Raw genomic sequence first — 18,938 nt, 5'->3', positions numbered from 1 at the left:
AAAACAAACCCTGACACTGTTGCCTGTGGGAAATCCTAGGGAAAATTACCAGAAGGCATCCAAAGCAGACACAGAGAGGGGAGCCTGTGCTGAAGACCCAATGTGTGCAGTAATGTGACCAGTGCTACTAGAAAAATTGAATGATACAAACTTATTCCTGAGCAATTCAATCCCTGTATCATGTTCCTGGACCCTGGTTTTGAGGAACTGACAAAGCAGGAATCTTTCACTTCCACTTGTACAGAGTTTTCTTGCTTTGGAAAGACACCAAAACCTGAGTCCAGATGCCCAGAATCAATATGTATGTATTGAAAATGAAAGAGGGGAGGAGAGCCCAGGTTTTGGTGGTTGCATTGCTTAGTGTTGTTCTGTGGCTCTGGAGGAGAAGCAAGCCTACCAAGAGAGGAGAAAAAAGGATCCAGGAACTTACCATGATGGAAAATGAAATCTCAAGGAAAAAGCTTGGAAGCTGCTAAAGTGTAGAAAGTTCAGGACACCTCTTACCATCTAAGAAACACTAAAGAGTTGAATCCATTAATTAGGGAAAATAAGGGAAAACAAGTTGGGGAAAGCAAAGGCAAAGGGGGAAACCACCAGAAAAGGCTCCCAGTCAATGCAAAACACTACACATGCTCCATATGGCTGAAGGAAATGAAATCTATTTAACCTCAGCCTTTCAGATGCCCAATTTACCATCCCTCAGGCACTTGTCATTCTTGGAATGGAAGCCTTTAATGAGTCCTCACACTTCTTTGCCTTTCCAGTAAGGTTTTCTGTACTCAGTTCCTTTCTTCTTTGTTAAACTTGTTAGGTCAAAGCACTTGTCACCTTCTATCAGACTAATCCACCCTCCTGGTGTTCTTCCAGCTGGAGACTGCAGAGGCTTCTTAGATGTTGGAAGGGTTTGTAGTTAGTTGAGGCACTAAAAACATTTCCTGCCTTCTTCAACAGATGAAATTGATTATCTGGAACTAGCTGAACCTCTAAGGATTCTTGGTCCTTACAGGCAGATTGCTTACACAAGGCGAGCAGAGAACACGCTCTGTCTTTTGAGATTTAAGCCTTTTCCAGCAGCATGAACACCACACGCCTTGTCATCACAGCCTGGGGATAGGACAGCGCATGGCACAGAACTTCAGTGGGACATTTCCTAGGAGAGAGGCCACTCTTTCCTACAGCGCTGTTACTTATGAGGAAATATGAGGGCAATCATCTTGGAAAAGGATGATGACAAACTTGTTCCCTGGTAGGGACACTGCCATGGTGATGAGGACTGCTGCATGTACAGGTAGCAGAGCTCAACTATGATGTCCTACTGTTCATGGACACCAACAGAAAGGACGATTGCCTCATAGGAACAATGAAGATTTACATTCCCCACTGAATTCAGGGCACTGGCTTCCTCTTGCACCTCCCAGGCTGCAGCCCACAGCCATCATGAGCCCATAAGTCAGAGAAAAGATGAAATTCATTCTGACTCGGACCAAAAGAGATTATAAGCAGCTGCAGGGTGGAAAGTCTCATGTTGGGTTACAGGGATCTTCAACAGCAGGTGGCAGGGACAGGTAAATCAGGGGCTAATTAGACTGCATTAGGAAATTGATGTTAAGGCAGCACAGTTCCTGCCCAGATGGTCCAGTCACCCTGAGCTGCCTTCTTATGGTTTACTCCATATGCTCATATTGGAAGCAGAAAGAGAGATGAAGAGAAAGGGGAGAAGGAAATCCAATATATATTATCATTACTCATGCCAAGGTGAAGACACTGCTACCTTATTTCTCACGTTTGAGCAAGACAGGAGAGCTTCCTCCCCTCAGCTAAGGTGATGCAAGTTTGGACTTTTACCAGCTTTAAGAAAAAAACCCACAAATCTTTTTCTTTCTCTGTAGAAACAAGCAGAAGTATTAGTGTAGGTCTAGTTTTGATAGGAAAAGAGGTCACTTGGTGTTTTCTCAAAGTTACACATTCCCCTCTGATTTGCCACAGGAAGCCATGCTGAAGAGATGACAAAAATGTCAAATTGGTGGAGATTCCTGGAGTGAATGAGGCGTCTCTCAGCCGAATCTTCACAGCGAGAAATGCAATCATTTTCCATGGCTCAGTTGAACCATCCTTCCATGAAATTTCCAGTCCAGCAGAGAAAGTTTGCCTGGAGTGAAGATGTACTCAGATGTACGGATGTTCCCTACTGTTACAGATGAACAGAAAGACCCTCGGCTCAAAGAGAGAGCAACTTCTGTGATGAACATTGTATGGAGCTTCACTAGAGAAACTTAAAGAGAAAGCTGAAGAAGACACCAGAAGCTCCTGCTTAGGAACCTTAGAGGACATGGTGCTGTGATGAATGAACTAATCAAAATACATAAACACAAGCCTGAAAGCCTTTTCCTTAGTGTATTTTAAGCTGCTGTTAGTGGTTAGCTTGCTGAGATGAGGGCAGTGCTGATGGGAGCACTGGGGGTCACCTTTTTGGGGGAAGAAGGTGATGTGGCAGTTAGTAAGATTAGCTGAAGCCAGGAAGGCCGTACCGATCTCACACAGGTCCCCTCCGTAGCTGGGAAGGCATAAGCATTTGAAAGAGTCGATGCCATCAACGCAGGTAGCTCCATTCAGACAGGGGCTTGAGTGGCACTCATCAGTGTCTGCAAGAAATCAAGGGCTTCCATTAGGGCAGACAACTCCACCAACAGGAGAACTTGCTTCCTCGCTTGTTTAGGAAGGAACATCAGTCGGTTTTGGGGAACCTGGGAGTTGCAAGGGTCTTATTTTAAAACATACTGCTGCTGCTGGAAGAATGAAGGCAAGAGACCCAGCCCACCCTACAAGGAAGACATTGGTTTTTGGTCACTTGATGGTTGAACACCACTCGGAAGATAGCACAAACTCAGCAAGATGAATCTAATACACAGCACTCAGCTGTGATAACTCCTCCTTGTCTGCTGTCTGCCTGATGCATCGAACATGCAAACTTTTGTCTGTGTCTCCACCAGCTATGGGTCTACAAAGAAGAATGTGGAATTCTCGTAAGTGATGGAAACATCCTGAGATATATCTCTGTCTCCTAAAGGCCTTCCTGGTTGCCAATGCTCACTATCAGTTTCTTCCTGACTGTAATTTAGATGAAGTTCCAGGGTAAGAAATCTCTTCTCAGTGAAGATGAAGAAAGTGCAGAGAAGAAAAGAAGCAGGTTCAGACAACCTCAGCTTTTTCCCTTTGAGGATTTTAAGCCTAGCTTAAGGTGTCTCTTCCTTGAAGAGTACTGGAGCTCAGCACCATTTTCTCCAGACTTGTCCCAGCTGTGTGCTGACTTGCTTGTGATGGGGCTGGAAGAAGTTGGTACATCTTTTACAGCTGTAGATTCCATCTTGGTGAAGGAAACTACCCTTAGTTTCCAATCTAGATGGAACAGCCCTTGAGGTCCTTTTTGCTTTTCTGGAGATTGAAAAGAGATGTTGGTATGTGAAGAGCTTGGCCCCCAGCTCTCCGATGTTTCTCAACTAGCTAATTAGCAAAAGCCTGGGTAGTAAATTACACCATCTGGTAGCACTTCCATTTCCCTGGCAGATCCTTATGAGCATAGATGCTCTGAAGAAGGCCACAGGTAGCCAGTTGGTATCTATATATTGTAAAATCTAGCTTGTGCTGGAAGTAAAAGCTCTTCTCCCACTCTCTCTCCAAGCTGAACCTTAATCCTACTTATTGAGCTTTGGAATCAGAAGAAGAATCATTCAGAATGGAAACATTTCAGAGGCATTCAGCTCAGAAACAAGGAGGAAGACTGAGGAAGAAAGTGGGAGCACATCCACCCAGGGTAGGTTAAATGATGACAGGTTAGATCTTCATGCGAGACATTTCTCTCTTTCACACTCAGAAGAAACGTAAAGGCTTTATGAGTTCCAATTAACACTCCATGCTCTTCTTGTGGATGAGAGGGGTTAGTGAGGAAACATTCCGAGACACTAAACATGCTGACTATGGAAATGCCAGAGGAGAACAGCAACTCCCCAGGGTCTGTGTTCGTGTTCTGGTTGGGGTATATTTGATCTGATGTCTCCTTGCAGAGCCATGGCCCAGCTGCTCTGTGTCCTCAGACATACAAGAGCAGATGTGTGTTATACCCCACGTAACTGTCTAGTCCCTTTGTGGCCAATGTCTGATATGACAACAAAAAGCTGACATATTCTGTAACATGCCTAAGTGATGGAGAAAATCCTTTTGTGCTTTGGAGCAAGAAGAATGGCATCTTTGTTCTAGGCTGTATTGCTGAGAGCAATGCAGGTTTTCCTCCAGTGGCTGATGAACATCTTACTCCAGTTTTGCAGTTTTTCCTCTGGATTGCCCTTCTAAATACTGATGAATGCGTTCTGGACTTCTTTGTTCACTGCAACATGAAGAGATCTCCTGTTTTTATGACACTAATAAATACTTAGAGACTTTCCAGAACAAAATAGAGGTCACAGGCTTGGTAGAATAGAGAAGCTAAATGTGACTATTGCTTGTGAGTCACACTTGGAGTTCCTGTATGATAGAGAGCATAAAGGAAAATGAGGTATCCTGAGGGATGATTACAACTCCAAAGGCCTCTTGGGCTTTCCAACAGCAGTGGCAGCAGAAGTTCATGTTGATTCCAATGTTCTCCAGCTGAACAAGTAAGGAAAGGCTCTCTTTGTCTGCTAGGCTCCGTGAAGTGAAATGCATGCTGTATAAGTGGAACAAAGCACATATGAGAGCTAAAGCAGAACGTTTAGCAGGGAATAATGAGTCTTCGGCTGTCTTCAACCCTGTGGACTAAATCTTTGTGTCCAGGATCTCTTCTGAGATGCAGCAGACCCACTGTGAGTTGCCATCCCTGGTCTCAGGCAAAGTCATTGCCCCAGATTGCCAGCTGGAAAAGAATTTCCCTTTGCAGATATTGTATATAATATGATTGCACATATTATATATACCGCAAAAAATCTGTGCATGTAATATATATGTTATATAACTCTCCATATATAAGCATATATATTCTTATATATGGCACATAACGGGTGCGTACTTGTAGGTAGTGTTGTTAAAAACAGACAACAAATACAAGTGAGACACAGACAGGTTTTCTTTCCAGAAGTGTGCTGCAAATGGCTGGAGAGAAGACGTTTTAAACACATGAAGATCATAAATACCAAACTCCCCTCTTCTGCCTGTCGGGCTGTTGGGGCAGTGACCCAGCCTCCATCTGGAGGATCACCTCAGCAAGCTGATATCAGGAAACTCAAATGTATCTGCCAGGTTGGAGGAAGCATTGCTGATTCTGATCCTCCCAGAAAATCCGGGTCTTGGAGGTCTTTTAGAGAAGTAAGTTCTAAACAGTAAAATCAACAGTTCTGTTGTCTCTGGAAAACCTGGCAAGCTGGTTTCTAGGTGTTTCTAGGATATCGCATCTAAGCCATAGGATTTATGGGAAGTGAGAACTCTAGTAAAACAAAATAAATCCCATCTATCATGCCATGCATGGCTATTTTCTTCTTAACCATTTACATGTCTACTACCACATTGCTTAGGGCCAGATGAGGTTAGTAAACCACTGTACAACTCTTCAGCCAGCTAACAAACCTGCGGCACACTAAGTGTGTTTTGCGCAGCATCGAGCAAGCCCTTACGTCCACAGCACCAGCTGCCAGGTACCTTGACACACAAGGATCTTATGCAGAAGGGAGCTATTTATTTGCTTGGGTGAGCAGTCATTCAAAGTCAGCGCTGCTTTGAGATGCCCTTCAAGTGCTTATCAACAGACAAGACAACTGCTATTATTACCCAGTGCTAACAAAGAACAAGCGATGCGGCATGGAGTGCAGAACAGAGGCAGCCCTCACTTTCAAGAGCTGCAGCTCTAAAACAGAGACAGGGGAGAAAATGCCTTACAGTGGCAAGAATAGGAAGCTCATTTCAAACATATTATTAACTCACTTCTTGAGGATAATGAAAAACTAGCAGCTCTCTAGAAGACAATTCGTACCACAGTTAATATCGCCCAGAAGTTGCAAAAGATCATTCAAATCTATTGTCACAACCGTTGCTATTTTTTGCTGCTAACAAGACCCAAGATATTTGGATATTTTCTTTTGGATATTTTCTCTTTTTTTTAATAAAACAATTAAAATATTCACTGTAACCCAGGTCTTGCACCTGGAAGATGTAAAGTGCTGGCTGGAGAAAGCAAGGAGAGTTACACAGTTACTTTGAACTTTGAACTTGTTTCACCATTTTCTGTCTAAGATTTCTTTCACATTGCCAGATCAACACTATATTTAGTCAGAAACTGTTTCCTTTTTGTGCAACTTAACACAAGTATTCTCCCAATGCCTTTGAAAACAATCTGCTGTACTGGATCATGGAAATTGGAAAGAGAAATCCTTTAGAAATGCAAGAGAAATGGATTGGCCCTGGCTTTGCTCAGAGGGCAAATGGCAGCGAAAGTGAACACGCAGTGTCAGTGGTGAAAAGGAAATGCTTTGAAAATCCTTTATCCCAAGCTAAGAAGACAATACTAGGAACAGTGCTAACACTTCTTAAAACAATACAGTCTGTGCATTTGTCTTGATGGCAGCCTGCATGGAAGAGAGCAAGAACACCCATTAAAGTAGGTCAGCTTTGCACTTAAAATATCTATGAAGGAGAAGCAGCTTGTGAACAGAGAGGATGCCATTGCTATCGCCCAAACCCTGAACAAATGGCATAGTCTCTCTGTAACTGTTTTAGAAATATACCCTAGGATTTAAACTCAGTTTTGCCCTGCAGAGAGAAAAAGGTAAGACAGAAAGGCAAGGCACTTTTAGGTTGTCAAACAGTCCCTGTTGTGCCCATCACCCTTTTTTATAGGCTTCCTTGTAAGTGCAATTATCCAAACAGGGAATCGGGAACCAGACAGGTAATTATCTTTGGGAAGAAAAAAAAGCTAGGTGCAAACTAAATTTGCTTTTCAGAGGCTCCTGGGAAGTTTGAATTGATGATCTGATAGCTCAGACGGTGAGGAAAAACATTGGAGCAATTGTAGGGTGACTCCAACAAGAAAAGAATAAGAGGAGTTGGGGGAAATAGTTCTCTCTCATTTTATGTAAAAGGAGAGTATTGAATATCACAGCCAGCATGTGAATTATGATGAGTAATTAAGTCATTAAAATAATTAACTACAATAATTAAACTAAAACCTTCATGCAGCAGAAGGGGCAGGTGCTCCTACAGCCTTCTAAAGTTACATTTACCTGGAGAATAGCAGACTTCTAGGAGAACCTTTTGATCTGCTGGGACCTTCAATTTATCCAACACTGTCATAGAAGAAGAGCTCAGGAAATTTGGACATCTCTGCCTTCAAATATTATGTGTGGAAGTAAACTGAAATGTACATAACACAGTCCAGGACTGCAGTTACCTTTCAGAGAGAGGGTTTAATTAAGCTAATAAACCTCTAATGCAAAATAGTGCATCCAGGTGCCATCAAATCATTTGGTTAGCCACAAGTGGTGTGCGCTTTGCTTGTCTCTCAAGCAGGACTGTTATCTCCATGTCCTTCTTAGGAGCATAGTCTTCATTCCTTTCAATAATGTCTCATATCATAGTAGGTGAGACATTATGAATCAGGTGAATGCTTTCAAGACTTCCCTTCTGGGTTGATCTCTGGACCAACAAAACTCTATCCCTCAGACTTCCAGGGTATGAAGAAAGAGGAAAGCCCATCAAGACCTTTCCTCGTTTGGATTCTAACCTTTAGCTGTATCAGGGCCATAGGCAGCAGACCTCATGAACTCGTTTCACCAGAGACAAGCAAAACTTAACATAAGTAACTGCCATTTCAGCACATTTCTCTTCTCCCCCTAACTTGAGTGAAGTTTTTAAGGCATTGACTGGTCAGAGAGCTCCAAACCACAGCCTTCCAATGCAGCGCCAGCATGCTTTTTTCAACTAATAATTATTTGTCTTCCAATGTTACAAGCAGCAAAAAGAGCTGCTGAATTGGCAAAACTCTGGATGGAGAAGCCAAGCCTATGGACTATTCTTGAAGCTTGTGGGGCTCCTGTTCTCATGGGGGAATCAAACTGCTGACTAAAGACATATGCATGCATAGCCTTCAATTTGGTTAAATACTAAAAAAATACTGGCACTCCAAGTGTTAATTTTCAGTCTTCTTGTGCTTCTGGCTTTTAGAGAAAAGTAGAGGCTACAGCAGAGCAAAAAACACCATTCTTCTGTAATCATCCCACTAAAAAGACTGCTAGACCTAACTGGAACCCTTCAATGATGGGACAAGAGGACAACAGCCTCACGTCTTCCTGCTCCTCACTAGCTGAATGAGTGCTTCAATGCTAGTTAAAATTAACTGCACTTAATGGGCATCTGTTACACGCTTCAAACTCTGAGCACAGCACAAGGCACAGATTCTAGAACTGATCCTTTTGCAAGAACTGGGAGGCTTCAGGTGGAAAGGCAGCCTCAACATGAGAAATAGCACTTCAGGCTCCAGCCTGTGGTTCTTTTCCTTGTAGGCTTTCCATGTTCACAATCCCCAGAGCACTGTAAAAAGGGTAACGACCCAAAAAAGGAAATCTGTGATTATTTTTCTCCCCCTTTTTTTTTTTCCTTCTTTTGCCATCACTTTGCTCTATTTCTCTGGAAATGGCCTTGCCAGTTCATGGCCAATACACTTCTTGCCACCTGGATGAGTTTCCTTCAGTCCCTGACTGCATTTAACCCTACAGGGACACTGTAGTAAAGAAACCTGCCAATAAAAAGAGATGTTTTACCCTAGAATATCTTCCCTAGGGGGAGCACCATCCTCACACGTGTACTCAAGCCCATCTCTAGTTTATATAAAGAGCCTACAGTTAAACTTCAGTCGTCACTTACCTCTCCCTGTCACCTGCTAAGAAACCCCAGCTGCTACATCATCATCCCCATCACTTACAAATACACAGAGTGTTCCAATTTCAGAACATTTCTCAAGCTTCTTCACACATGAGCTGCCGAACACATGGTTTTCTTTCCAAATACTTCACGAGAATGTTGGCTAACAAATGCTCCCAAGAATCTGGCAATCGCCTTGTGGGTAATTTATAAAAAGAAAAAGCAGTGAAATAAAACCCTACTTTGGGGCCAATATTTCTCGTTTTTTTGTTGGGCTTTTTTTTTTTTTTTTGCTGAGCCTCACTGGCTAGTTTCCTCCTTTTTCCTCAACCCTGCCTTTGCTGGCTTGTTTTTATGTCCAGGATTGGATGTGGCAGTGAGCATGGCCCAAAAGCAGAGCACATTGGTTGTGGAAAGAAGGCTTTTAGGTGCGTAAATCCTACAGCACCCTGCCAAGCCCTGGATGCAGTGCCAGGCATCCAGCAATGACCCCGTTGACTTGCCCTCATCCGCTCCTGCAGTATCCTCTGCTCAGCAGAGGCAGACAGGACCTCAAATGTGTTATGAGCAGGACTGAACAAAGGTTTGTGATTACCTGTTTTCTCAGAGGGAGAGAAGCAATGCAGAGAGAAACGTAGTGACTCATTTGGAACACTTTGGGGATGGAAATGATGTTAGAAACCAGACTGAGCTGCACAAAGCCCTGCATTTACAGACACTTACTGAGTCCAGAGCTACCCATGCTGAATGGTGTAAATTAACCCAAAAGCAGCAGTTCATGAGGAAATGGAGGAAGGGAGTGGAATTAATATTACTTTTGTTAAAAGGAACTGAACAAATCTCTTTACTTGTACATTTTATACCATGCTTAAGCAACTGTCCCACATGAAGGTGTAACCCCTTGGGAACTGAGCATATGTAAGACCTTCATACAACAACACAAGCACTGATGGTTTTCAAACAGGAAACACAAGAACAGCCTCCTAATTGCAGCAGAGTGAAACCAAGCCGTGGCCAGGGACGTTGTGGGGCTCCTCTTCTACCAAGAAGCAGCCACCAGCAGGCACAACAACATCCCATCTTGTTTTCTTCTCATTGCAGTATCCCAGTGCCTCCACAGCCTGTGAACACTGCTTGAGGGATGCTTGTCAGAAAGCTGACAGCGTGTTTTCACCATAAATGGTTGCTCAGATTTGAATACTGTGTCTGTTTATACTTGGCAACAAGGGATCCTACCAAAGACAACACTAAAATACCAGAAAGGGTCAGGGTAGAAGGAAGGGCATTTGTCAGTGGAGCTGACAAAAGGTATCGATGTCCTGAGCATCGTCTTACACGTTCAGCCCATTCTAGCTGCAGAGAGCAGCCTAAGACAAACCAGAGGGTGGCCATGCCCTGTGCCAAAGGGATCGGAGCAGTTTGCTCAATGCAAACATTGCAGATGATGCTTAGAGCAGAAGTTTTTATTCCCAGCTGGCTTGCTTTGCCTCTTGCCCCTTGGCAATGCAAAGTTGCTGATGGCCAGCCTCCCACTCTGGATCAAGCACTATGAAACACTTGGGGATACAGGCAGCAAGTCAACACATTATGCGAAGAGAAACGAAACAGGACAGAGCCTTGCAGCCCATCTTATCCAACTTCCTGGCTGCATCCACAGCCAGGTTGGAATTCTCTGGTGGGTGGAGCTGTCTTTGCTCTTTATGTCCTTTCCACATAAAAGGAAAAAGATTGTTGTTTTCTCTGGAGTACAGCGATGCCTTAGAGCAAACTCAGAGGAGGTGTGAATGCCCCAGTGCTTTCCCAGATGTATTAGACCCAGGGATGTGGTCACAGTGGCTCTCAATGACCATTCACAGAATACTCTTTCTTAAACCCAGTAGGAAAGAGGGGAGAGCTCACTTACATCCCTATCACTTATGTGATGACTTGGGTACCCCAGGGGGCACAAGCAGAGGATGCCTCCATCATGTTCTGGGCAGGTGCCAGAGAAGTGGTGGAGTCACCATCTCTGGAGATATTTAAAACCTGTGTAGATGGGACATAGCTTAGTGGTGGACTTGGCAGTGCTGGGGTGAAGGTTGGACTCGGTGATCTTAAAGGTCTTTTCCAACCTAGATGATGCTATGATTCAATGAACACAACCCATGAAAAATTCCACATGTGTATGGCTTCCCACCACAGTACTGCTCTGCTCAAACCTGCTTCCGTGTTAATGCTGGCTGCTGTGGAAGAAGCAAGGAAAGTAACAGCTATGCCCCCTCCCTCCCTTCCTTCCCGAGCACATCCCTTCCATATGAGGAGACACAGTACCTTCTGTAGTGGGTCCTAATGTGTCTATTGCTTCTTGTGGGACTTGAGGCAGGGCAGCAGTAGCGGTGGCCAGCAGATGGGGATTGTCTAGAGCAACCGCTGCCTCCGTCTCTTGTCCTGACACCGCGGGAGGGGAGGGCTCTATTTCGAGCTGAGCTTCTTCAAGGTTCCTGGGTCCTTGTGTTGGTTCCACATCTGGAGCGCTGGTACTAATTACAATGTCTGGGACAGAGGCTTCCCCTGCGATTGAGTGCGTCACAGATCCAGATGTTGTGTCAGGAGTTTCCTTCTCAGGAGCACCAGTGGGCTCACTACTGGCCAAAGATGTGGCAGCTATGTCTATGTTAGCAGCTGTATCGATGTTAGCAGCAGGCAATGAAGATGTTTCTCCATTGGTTTCATGGACTGTGGATGTTTCTCTGCTGATTTCAGGAAATGCAGATGTTTCCCCACTGGTTTCGTGGACTGTAGATGTTTCTATGCTGGTCTCAGGAAATGCAGATGTTTCACCCCGGGCTTCTTGGTTTGTGGATGTTTCTATTCTGACTTCAGGGAACGCAGACGTTTCCCCACTTACTTCTTGAACTGTGGATGTTTCTATGATGATTTCAGGATAGGCAGATGTTTCACCCCTGGCTTCTTGACTCGTTGGTGTTTCTATGCTAATCCCAGGGAATGCAGATGTTTCCCCACTGATTTCATGGACTGTAGAAGTTTCTATTCTGATCTCGGGAAATGCAGGCGTTTCACCTCGGGCTTCTTGACTTGTGGATGTTTCTATTCTAATTTCAGGAAAGGCAGACGTTTCTTCACTGATTTCATGGACTGCTGAAGTTTCTATGCTAATTTCAGGAAAGGCAGAAGTTTCCCCACTAATATCACGGATCGTTGAAGTCTCTATGCTGATTTCAGGAAATGCAGATGTTTCCCCACTGATTTCGTGGACTGTTGATGTTTCTATGCTGATTTCAGGAAAGGCAGATGATTCCCCACTAGTCTCATGGACTGTGGATGTTTCTATACTGCTTTCAGGAGAGGCAGATGTTTCACCCCTGGCTTCTTGATTTGTGGATGTTTCTATTCTGATTTCAGGAAATGCAGAACTTTCTCCACTGATTTCATGGACTGTTGAAGTTTCTATGGTAATTTCAGGAAAGGCAGACGTTTCTCCACTGATTTCATGGACTGTTGAGGTTTGAATGCTGATTTCAGGAAAGGCAGATGTTTCCCCACTGGTTTCATGGACTGTGGATGTTTCTATGCTGATTTCGGGGTAAGCAGACGTCTCACCCCTGGCTTCTTGACTTGTAAACGTTTCTATTCTGATTTCAGGAAATGCAGACGTTTCCCCACTGATGTCTTGACTTGTGGATGTTTCTATTCTAATCTCAGGAAGTGCGGATGCTTCCCCACTGATTTCTTGTATTGTGGATGTTTCTGTGCTGCTTTCAGGAAACGCAGAGGTTTCCCCACTTACTTCTGGAGCAGTGGATGTTTCTATGATGATTTCAGGGTAGCCAGATGTTTCACCCCTGGCTTCTTGACTTGTGGATGTTTCTATGAACACTTCTGGAAATGCAGATGTTTCCCCACTGACTTCTGGGATTGTTGATGTTTCTATGCTGAATTCAGGAAAGGCAGACGTCTCCCCACTGGTTTCGTGAACTGTGGATGTTTCTATACTAGTTTCATGAAATGCAGATGTTTCACCACTGATTTCTTGAGTCGTGGATGTTTCTATACCAGTTTCAGGAAATGCAGGTGTCTCACCACTGATTTCATAAGCTGTTGATGTTTCTACACCACTTTCTGGCAATGCGGATGTTTCCCCACTTAGTTCACCAGATGCAGAGGCCTCACCACTTGGCCCAAAACCGTAGGGGAATGTGACGGCTGTTTCCCCACCCAGCTCCTGTGATACTGTTGGTCTTGTCACAACTTCTTCTAGATCAGAAGTGACCAAAGTGACTTCTGGAAGCCCTGAGGCCTCCCCACTAATGTCAGTCACTGCTGAAGATTGGCCACTTAGATCTGTGGTTCCAGGAGTGTCTCCAGTGATGTATGGAATCCCTGATAGCTCTCCGCTGAAGTCTCCCATCCCTGAAGGAAACCCACTGGTCTCCACGGCTCCAGACCCTTCTCCAGAGAGTCCTCTGTCTCCAGAGGAAAATCCACTGATCTCTATTACCCCAGACGGCCCTTCTCCCACCTCCTGTGCAACTGATGTCTGTGTTACAGCTTCTATCAAAGTCGTATCCACAAGAGAGACTGTGGGAAAGCCAGAGGTGAGTCCACTTCCCTCTCCAGACAGTAGCCCACTGGTGACATCGACTCCAGAGACTTCTCCACTGCTGTCAATGACTCCACTTTGGTGCCCGCTCATCTCGAACACTCCAGAAGCACTCCCACCAAAGTCCACGTGCCCGGAAGGCTCCCCACTGATGTCTGAGCTCCCGGATGCCATGCCTGATGCGTGTTCACCTCCTGAAGGCAACCCACTGATTTCCAAGATCTCTTTTGCTTCTGCTCCAGTAACTGAGGGGGCTGTGGTCACTTCTTCCAAACTGGCATCTACAAAGGTAATGCCTGAGGCCTCACCGCTTCCATCAGTACCAGAAGGAAGGCCACTTATGTCCACCAGACCACTGATCTCATGTGTTCCAGATGGTTCTCCACTGATATCCAGTCCTGAGGGCAACCCACTGAGCTCAAGCCCTCCAGAGGGCTCCCCACTGAGCTCAGACCTTCCAGAAGGCTCCCCACTGAGCTCAGACCTTCCAGAAGGCTCCCCACTGAGCTCAGGCCCTCCAGAGGGCTCCCCGCTGAGCTCTTCTCCCAGGGGTAAACCTTGGGCTCTGCCACTTGTGTCCCACTCAGCGGATGGGAACCCTGAGAGGTCTCCTTCACCGCTGACTCCAATGGATCCTTTTCCCTCCTCTCGCCGCTCCGGTGCTGTTGTTGCAACTTCCACCAATGTGGTATCCACAAGAGAGACAGTAGGAAAACCAGAGGCGAGTCCGCTTTCTTCTCCAGATGACATGCCACTGACTAGTTCAGTGCCAGCTGTTTCTCCACTAAATCCAAAAGGCAGCCCACTGCTTTCCACTCCAGATGGCATCCCACTAATCTCTGGTATCCTTGAAATAGACACTGATACATCTTCCTCTGCAGAAGATAAGCCACTGATGTCAACAGTACCAGAAGTCACACCACTCAGGTCCTCTGAGGGTAGCCCGCTTTCTTCAGGTAGAAAGCCACTGGTATGCAGGTCTACTGATGGTAATCCACTTTCTCCAATCCCTGAGTGTTCTCCACCAACTCCAAAAACTCCAGAAGACGGTTCTCCGCTTGTATCCGGGACTCCGGATACCCAGCCAGATGCTGAAGATTCACCACTGACTTGATGCTCTCCAGACTCAGTCACCTCCCCTGACACTTCGCTGACAGAAGCATCCGTAGCTGTTTCCTCTGGTATTATGGTAGCAGGAGGAAAAGCAGATGGGGTCACTGAAACAGAAAGAGAAAACAAAGAGAGGAAGATAGGAAGATTATTTACTGAGCTGTTCTAAAAAGGCTATTAATTTCCTGATTGACCTTATCTCCATGCTGATACCTTTGAGGTAAAGGCAAAAAGTCCCATGTGCTTGCAGAAATAATTTGGTCCCTTCAAATTTGTTAATGAACATTGAGGATGCTGGCAACAGCCACACTAATTCTCAGGTGCCACAACCAAGCTACTGCTTCCTTGGGGATAACATTTGGAAGAGAAAAAGACTGGTGCTGCTCTAATCACGCTGCAGCTCTGTCCTTTGTAGAAGACATGACATGAGATCTGTTTCTAGCTTGCCACCCCAGAAACACAACAACATATTTTGTGAGGTGCTCTAGCAATGCTGCATGTGCCGGTCATTCATTCAGTCCTAGATAGAAGTTCAATAATACACGTGTAACTCCTGTGTGCACAGACTCAGCCTTTGCTAATATGGTGATAATTATTAAGATTTTGAGGAATTCCCCTTCAGCAAGGACACAGCCCATTTATTCTGTGGGTGTCCCAGCCCTGCAACACCAACCAAGAGTGACACAGGAGATGGGGAAGCTCTGACCCACCTGAGAGCAGCGACACATCGGTTGGGAACACCTCAGTCCCCCAGGCTGTCTGATTCTCAGGTTGAGTGGCAAACTCTGTCTCCACGGTCACCTCCTCCCCAGAGGGTACCCCCTCCACTCCAGGGATCACTTGGGTTGCCAGCACATCTTCAAAGAACGAGGTGACCCCTTCCTCCTCCGCAGGTGGCAGAGCTGGAACAGAAAGGAATTGGAGTGAGCTCCCTACAAGTCACAGTCCAGGATGCTGGTGCTTTCCCGACCTGGCACCCCAATATTCCCAACCTCCCTTGTGGAATGCCTTTCCCTGAGGAGACAGCTCTCCACACCCTCCAACGGGGGGAAGGTACCTCTGAAGCAGAAGGCGTGATGCCGGGACAGTGGGTCAGGAAAGCCCGTCTGGTTGTAGTGCTGGTAGATGGTTCTCACACCAGGCGCATCCCCTCCGCAGGCAGGACGGGGGCTCACAATGGGATAGCGGAGGCTGCCGTCAGCTAACCAGCCAGCATAGCATCTGTCCAGACCCTGCTTCCAGGCGGCGTGGAGCTGGCCAACAGAGGCCAGTGTGGCGTTTTGGCTCTCACAGTGCTGCTGAGCCTCTAGGAAGGTGAACTGCTCTGGCTGGGTTGCAAAGAACACCTCGCCTGAGGGATGGGAGAGGAAACAGGCGTGAGTCCCTGCATCCCGTCCATATGCATGCAGATGTGGAGGTGTGAAGCACGTTTTTGCTCCACAGCAGTGCCCATAGGAATGGGGAGAACGTACCCTTGAGCCTGTCAATGTAGCAGTACACATCATAGGTCTCTGAGGCTGGGCGCATGCCATACGACCGTACGCCCGGAGAGTTCTCTTTGTCTCCTACACAGTTACTTCGGGGGTTCACAATGGGATACCTACCAAAAGAAAAGGAGTTAACCCAAGGTCAACCTTATGTACCCTGGACTGAAGAACCTCAGTGTACCTGGGAGCAAGACACAAGCACTTCACTGTTAGGGGTGCTCAGAGACCCCAGCATGACTTGGAAACAAGCCCACTTACAGCTTGGGGCGATGAATGCAAAATTTACTTCTACATGTCAGGGAGCTCACCACTGCAGAATGGGTACACAGGTTAGGAACTGGGTAGGACAGGTTGAGAACACATCTAATGGCCACTACATATCATGGCCTGGAGACAGCCTTAGGTCAGCAAAGCTTTAGATGCCCATGAGTAGAGCAGCAGGACAAGCCAGAGTAAATCCTCAGTTTCATGGGTAAGTAGTCATTTTGGGAGGTGTCTTCCCCACATCAGTACCTGACCGTCTGGTCCCGCAGCCAGCCGGCATCACACTGGTCAAACCCAGCCTCGTAGGCAGCCTGGAGCTGTTCTGGAGTGGCGATAACAGCGTTGTTCTCCAGGCAGGCCTCCTGGGCTTGGACGAAGGAGAAGGCGTATCTGCTGGTGCCAGCACGGTAGTGAAACACCACACCTGGGAGAGGAGATGCTGTGGTGAGACAATAGGTACGGGACCCCCCCATACCAAGATGTGTGACCAGAAAGTGTCTTCCCAACAGCAGTGCAGGGACCAGTGCCTGACAACCCTGCTTTGATGGAGATGCCTCATTCATTTAGCTCCACTGCCATATTCTGGGAATCTTCTTAGCCTTCCTCTAGGCTCTTCCTACCTTGGCTTTCCCCTTTCTTGGGGGCAGATGCACATGGGAGCACAGTGTGATCACTGCAGCTCCAAGCATCAGCAGGCTAGGTCCTTTTCAGCCCATGATGGGGAGGCTCGCATCCTCCTCCTCACCCCTCCTTGTCATACTGCAATAGATGTACTCAGCCTATCCTTGACCCCAAACAGGCCTGCACATCCCCAGGGACTTTGTGATAGCAGAAGCTCAGGCTGTTTTCAGCTGAATGGTTACCCCAAAGATAAACCGACCTTCAGGCTTCTCATTCCTGGTGACTTACCCATGGGGGAGATGGGCTGCTCGGGGAGGAGACCAACACCGGGCGCTGCTGTCACTTGCACGAGCTGATCTTCCACTGTGAACACTGAAGCGGGCTCCAGCCCTGGTGTGGCTGTCACCCCCAGGGCCTCTTCCACCGTGCTCACCTCTGCCGCTTCGGTGGTGATGGCAGTGCCTAAGGTGATGGTGGTGACCCCTTCAGGCACAGCCCACACCCCCGTGACATCCCCCCTGGTCATGTTCTCCTCCTCTGGGGCCTCTGTCTCTACTGTGACACCGGTGGCAAAGAGATCGGGCAGGACTGTGAAGCCCTCATAGAGCTCGGTGGCGGTGGGGGTGATGTCCATGGGCTCCAGCGTGGCGATGCTGCCGCGGGCCTCCTCCTCAGTGGCGTTGCGGGGCAGTGACAGCTCCACTTCGGTGCGGGTGACGGTTTGCACAGTGAAAGCGCTGCCCAGCTCGCTTCCAGTCTCGTCAATGAACTGCCCTGGCACCAGAGTCTCAACGTCATCCCCTGCACCAGGACACAAAGCAGAGATCAGAGAGGAGGTGATCAATTTAGCCCCTGAGAACCTGGGTCTTTGCTGGCTCTGAGGGGAGCAGGGAAATCATGATGGTCTGATAGAAGGAATTGTTTCCTTGCTTCTGCTATTGCTTTCTACTACACCCCAGCACGAAGGGCATGTTCCTGAGTTGGAGGCAATGAGCCACCACATGCTCCGCAGCTGGTAAATCAGAGCGGACTTTCCTTGCTCTCCTTCCAGCTCTTCCCGGGAACACCTTGCCCATATTCAAGTCTGCACTGACCTCTAGTGCCTGCTGCAAGGAATTCAAGGTGGCCGGAGGGAGGGGGCGAAGCTTGGATAACCTCAAGAGGTCCGAGCCGTGGGAGAAAGACAACGGCAGAGAAGAGGGGTGGGTTACAGCACCACCTCTTGTACAGGTCAGGCATCCTTTCTGGATCTGCTTCCTACCTGAACACGAACAAAGGACCGAGTCCTTTGCCAAACCTGCTTTCATCCCCTCTTAAAACCAGCTTAAAGCAGCAAGATGTTAGCTCTGGCCAGGGAGACCCTGCTTCCTGTTGCACTGCGCACTGCTCATCCCGCAGCCCCAGCGCACTCACCACTATAGCAGATGGCATCGTAGCGAGAGCTGGGGTGAGGGTACCCGGTCTGGTTGACGTACAGGTACACTGTGCGCACTCCCACCAGGTTCCCTCCGCAGTTGGGCCGTGCTCTGGAGATGGGGTAGCGGACGCTGCGATCGGCCAGCCAGCCGGCACTGCACACATCCATGCCGTCCTTCCAGGCCAGGTACAGCTCCCCGGTGGTGGCCAAACGGGCCCCCAGGCTGCGGCACTTGTCAAAAGCTTCTTGGAAGGTGAACTTCTCGGGGGCGGTGGCATAAAAGACTTTACCTGCAATCACAGCACCCGTTAGCACAGGACTGAGCTGTGCAATTTAATCCCAATTCCTTTGGTTTTCCCCTTCCTGCTCCTGAGAGTGTGGATAAGACGAAAAGCCCCATGTGTTACCGCTGAACTGCAACCCCATGTTGGTGACTGTCCAAATGAATACAGACATCTCAAACCAGCTGGAGCCACAGGGCAAGAGGAAGACAAAAGAAAATTTCAGTTCTGATGTGCTGAATATTCCAATGGATCCCCATCACAAGAGTGGGTGATGTGCA

General features: G+C 47.1%; 1 protein-coding gene across 2 annotated transcripts in view; it reads right to left on the bottom strand.

The window, feature by feature from the left end:
- Positions 1 to 18,938, bottom strand: part of ACAN (aggrecan) — a 48,716-nt gene that overhangs the window by 3,795 nt on the left and 25,983 nt on the right. The window contains exons 6-13 of one of the 2 annotated variants that reach the window (XM_057423452.1): positions 18,373 to 18,666; positions 17,248 to 17,760; positions 16,588 to 16,762; positions 16,060 to 16,187; positions 15,645 to 15,938; positions 15,298 to 15,489; positions 11,188 to 14,694; positions 2,529 to 2,642 (exon numbers count right to left, since the gene is read on the bottom strand). In XM_057423452.1, the coding sequence (XP_057279435.1) occupies positions 2,529 to 2,642; positions 11,188 to 14,694; positions 15,298 to 15,489; positions 15,645 to 15,938; positions 16,060 to 16,187; positions 16,588 to 16,762; positions 17,248 to 17,760; positions 18,373 to 18,666 (5,217 nt within the window). The remainder of the gene's footprint in view (positions 1 to 2,528; positions 2,643 to 11,187; positions 14,695 to 15,297; positions 15,490 to 15,644; positions 15,939 to 16,059; positions 16,188 to 16,587; positions 16,763 to 17,247; positions 17,761 to 18,372; positions 18,667 to 18,938) is intronic. The other variant, XM_057423371.1, reaches the window with a different exon arrangement.

This window comes from Pezoporus wallicus, unplaced genomic scaffold (assembly GCF_028554395.1).
Source record: "Pezoporus wallicus isolate ANWC-B61680 ecotype Strahan unplaced genomic scaffold, APGP_CSIRO_Pwel_v1 contig_3952, whole genome shotgun sequence".
In the NCBI taxonomy this organism is placed as follows: domain Eukaryota; kingdom Metazoa; phylum Chordata; class Aves; order Psittaciformes; family Psittacidae; genus Pezoporus; species Pezoporus wallicus.
This window is presented reverse-complemented; position numbering and strand designations above follow the sequence as displayed.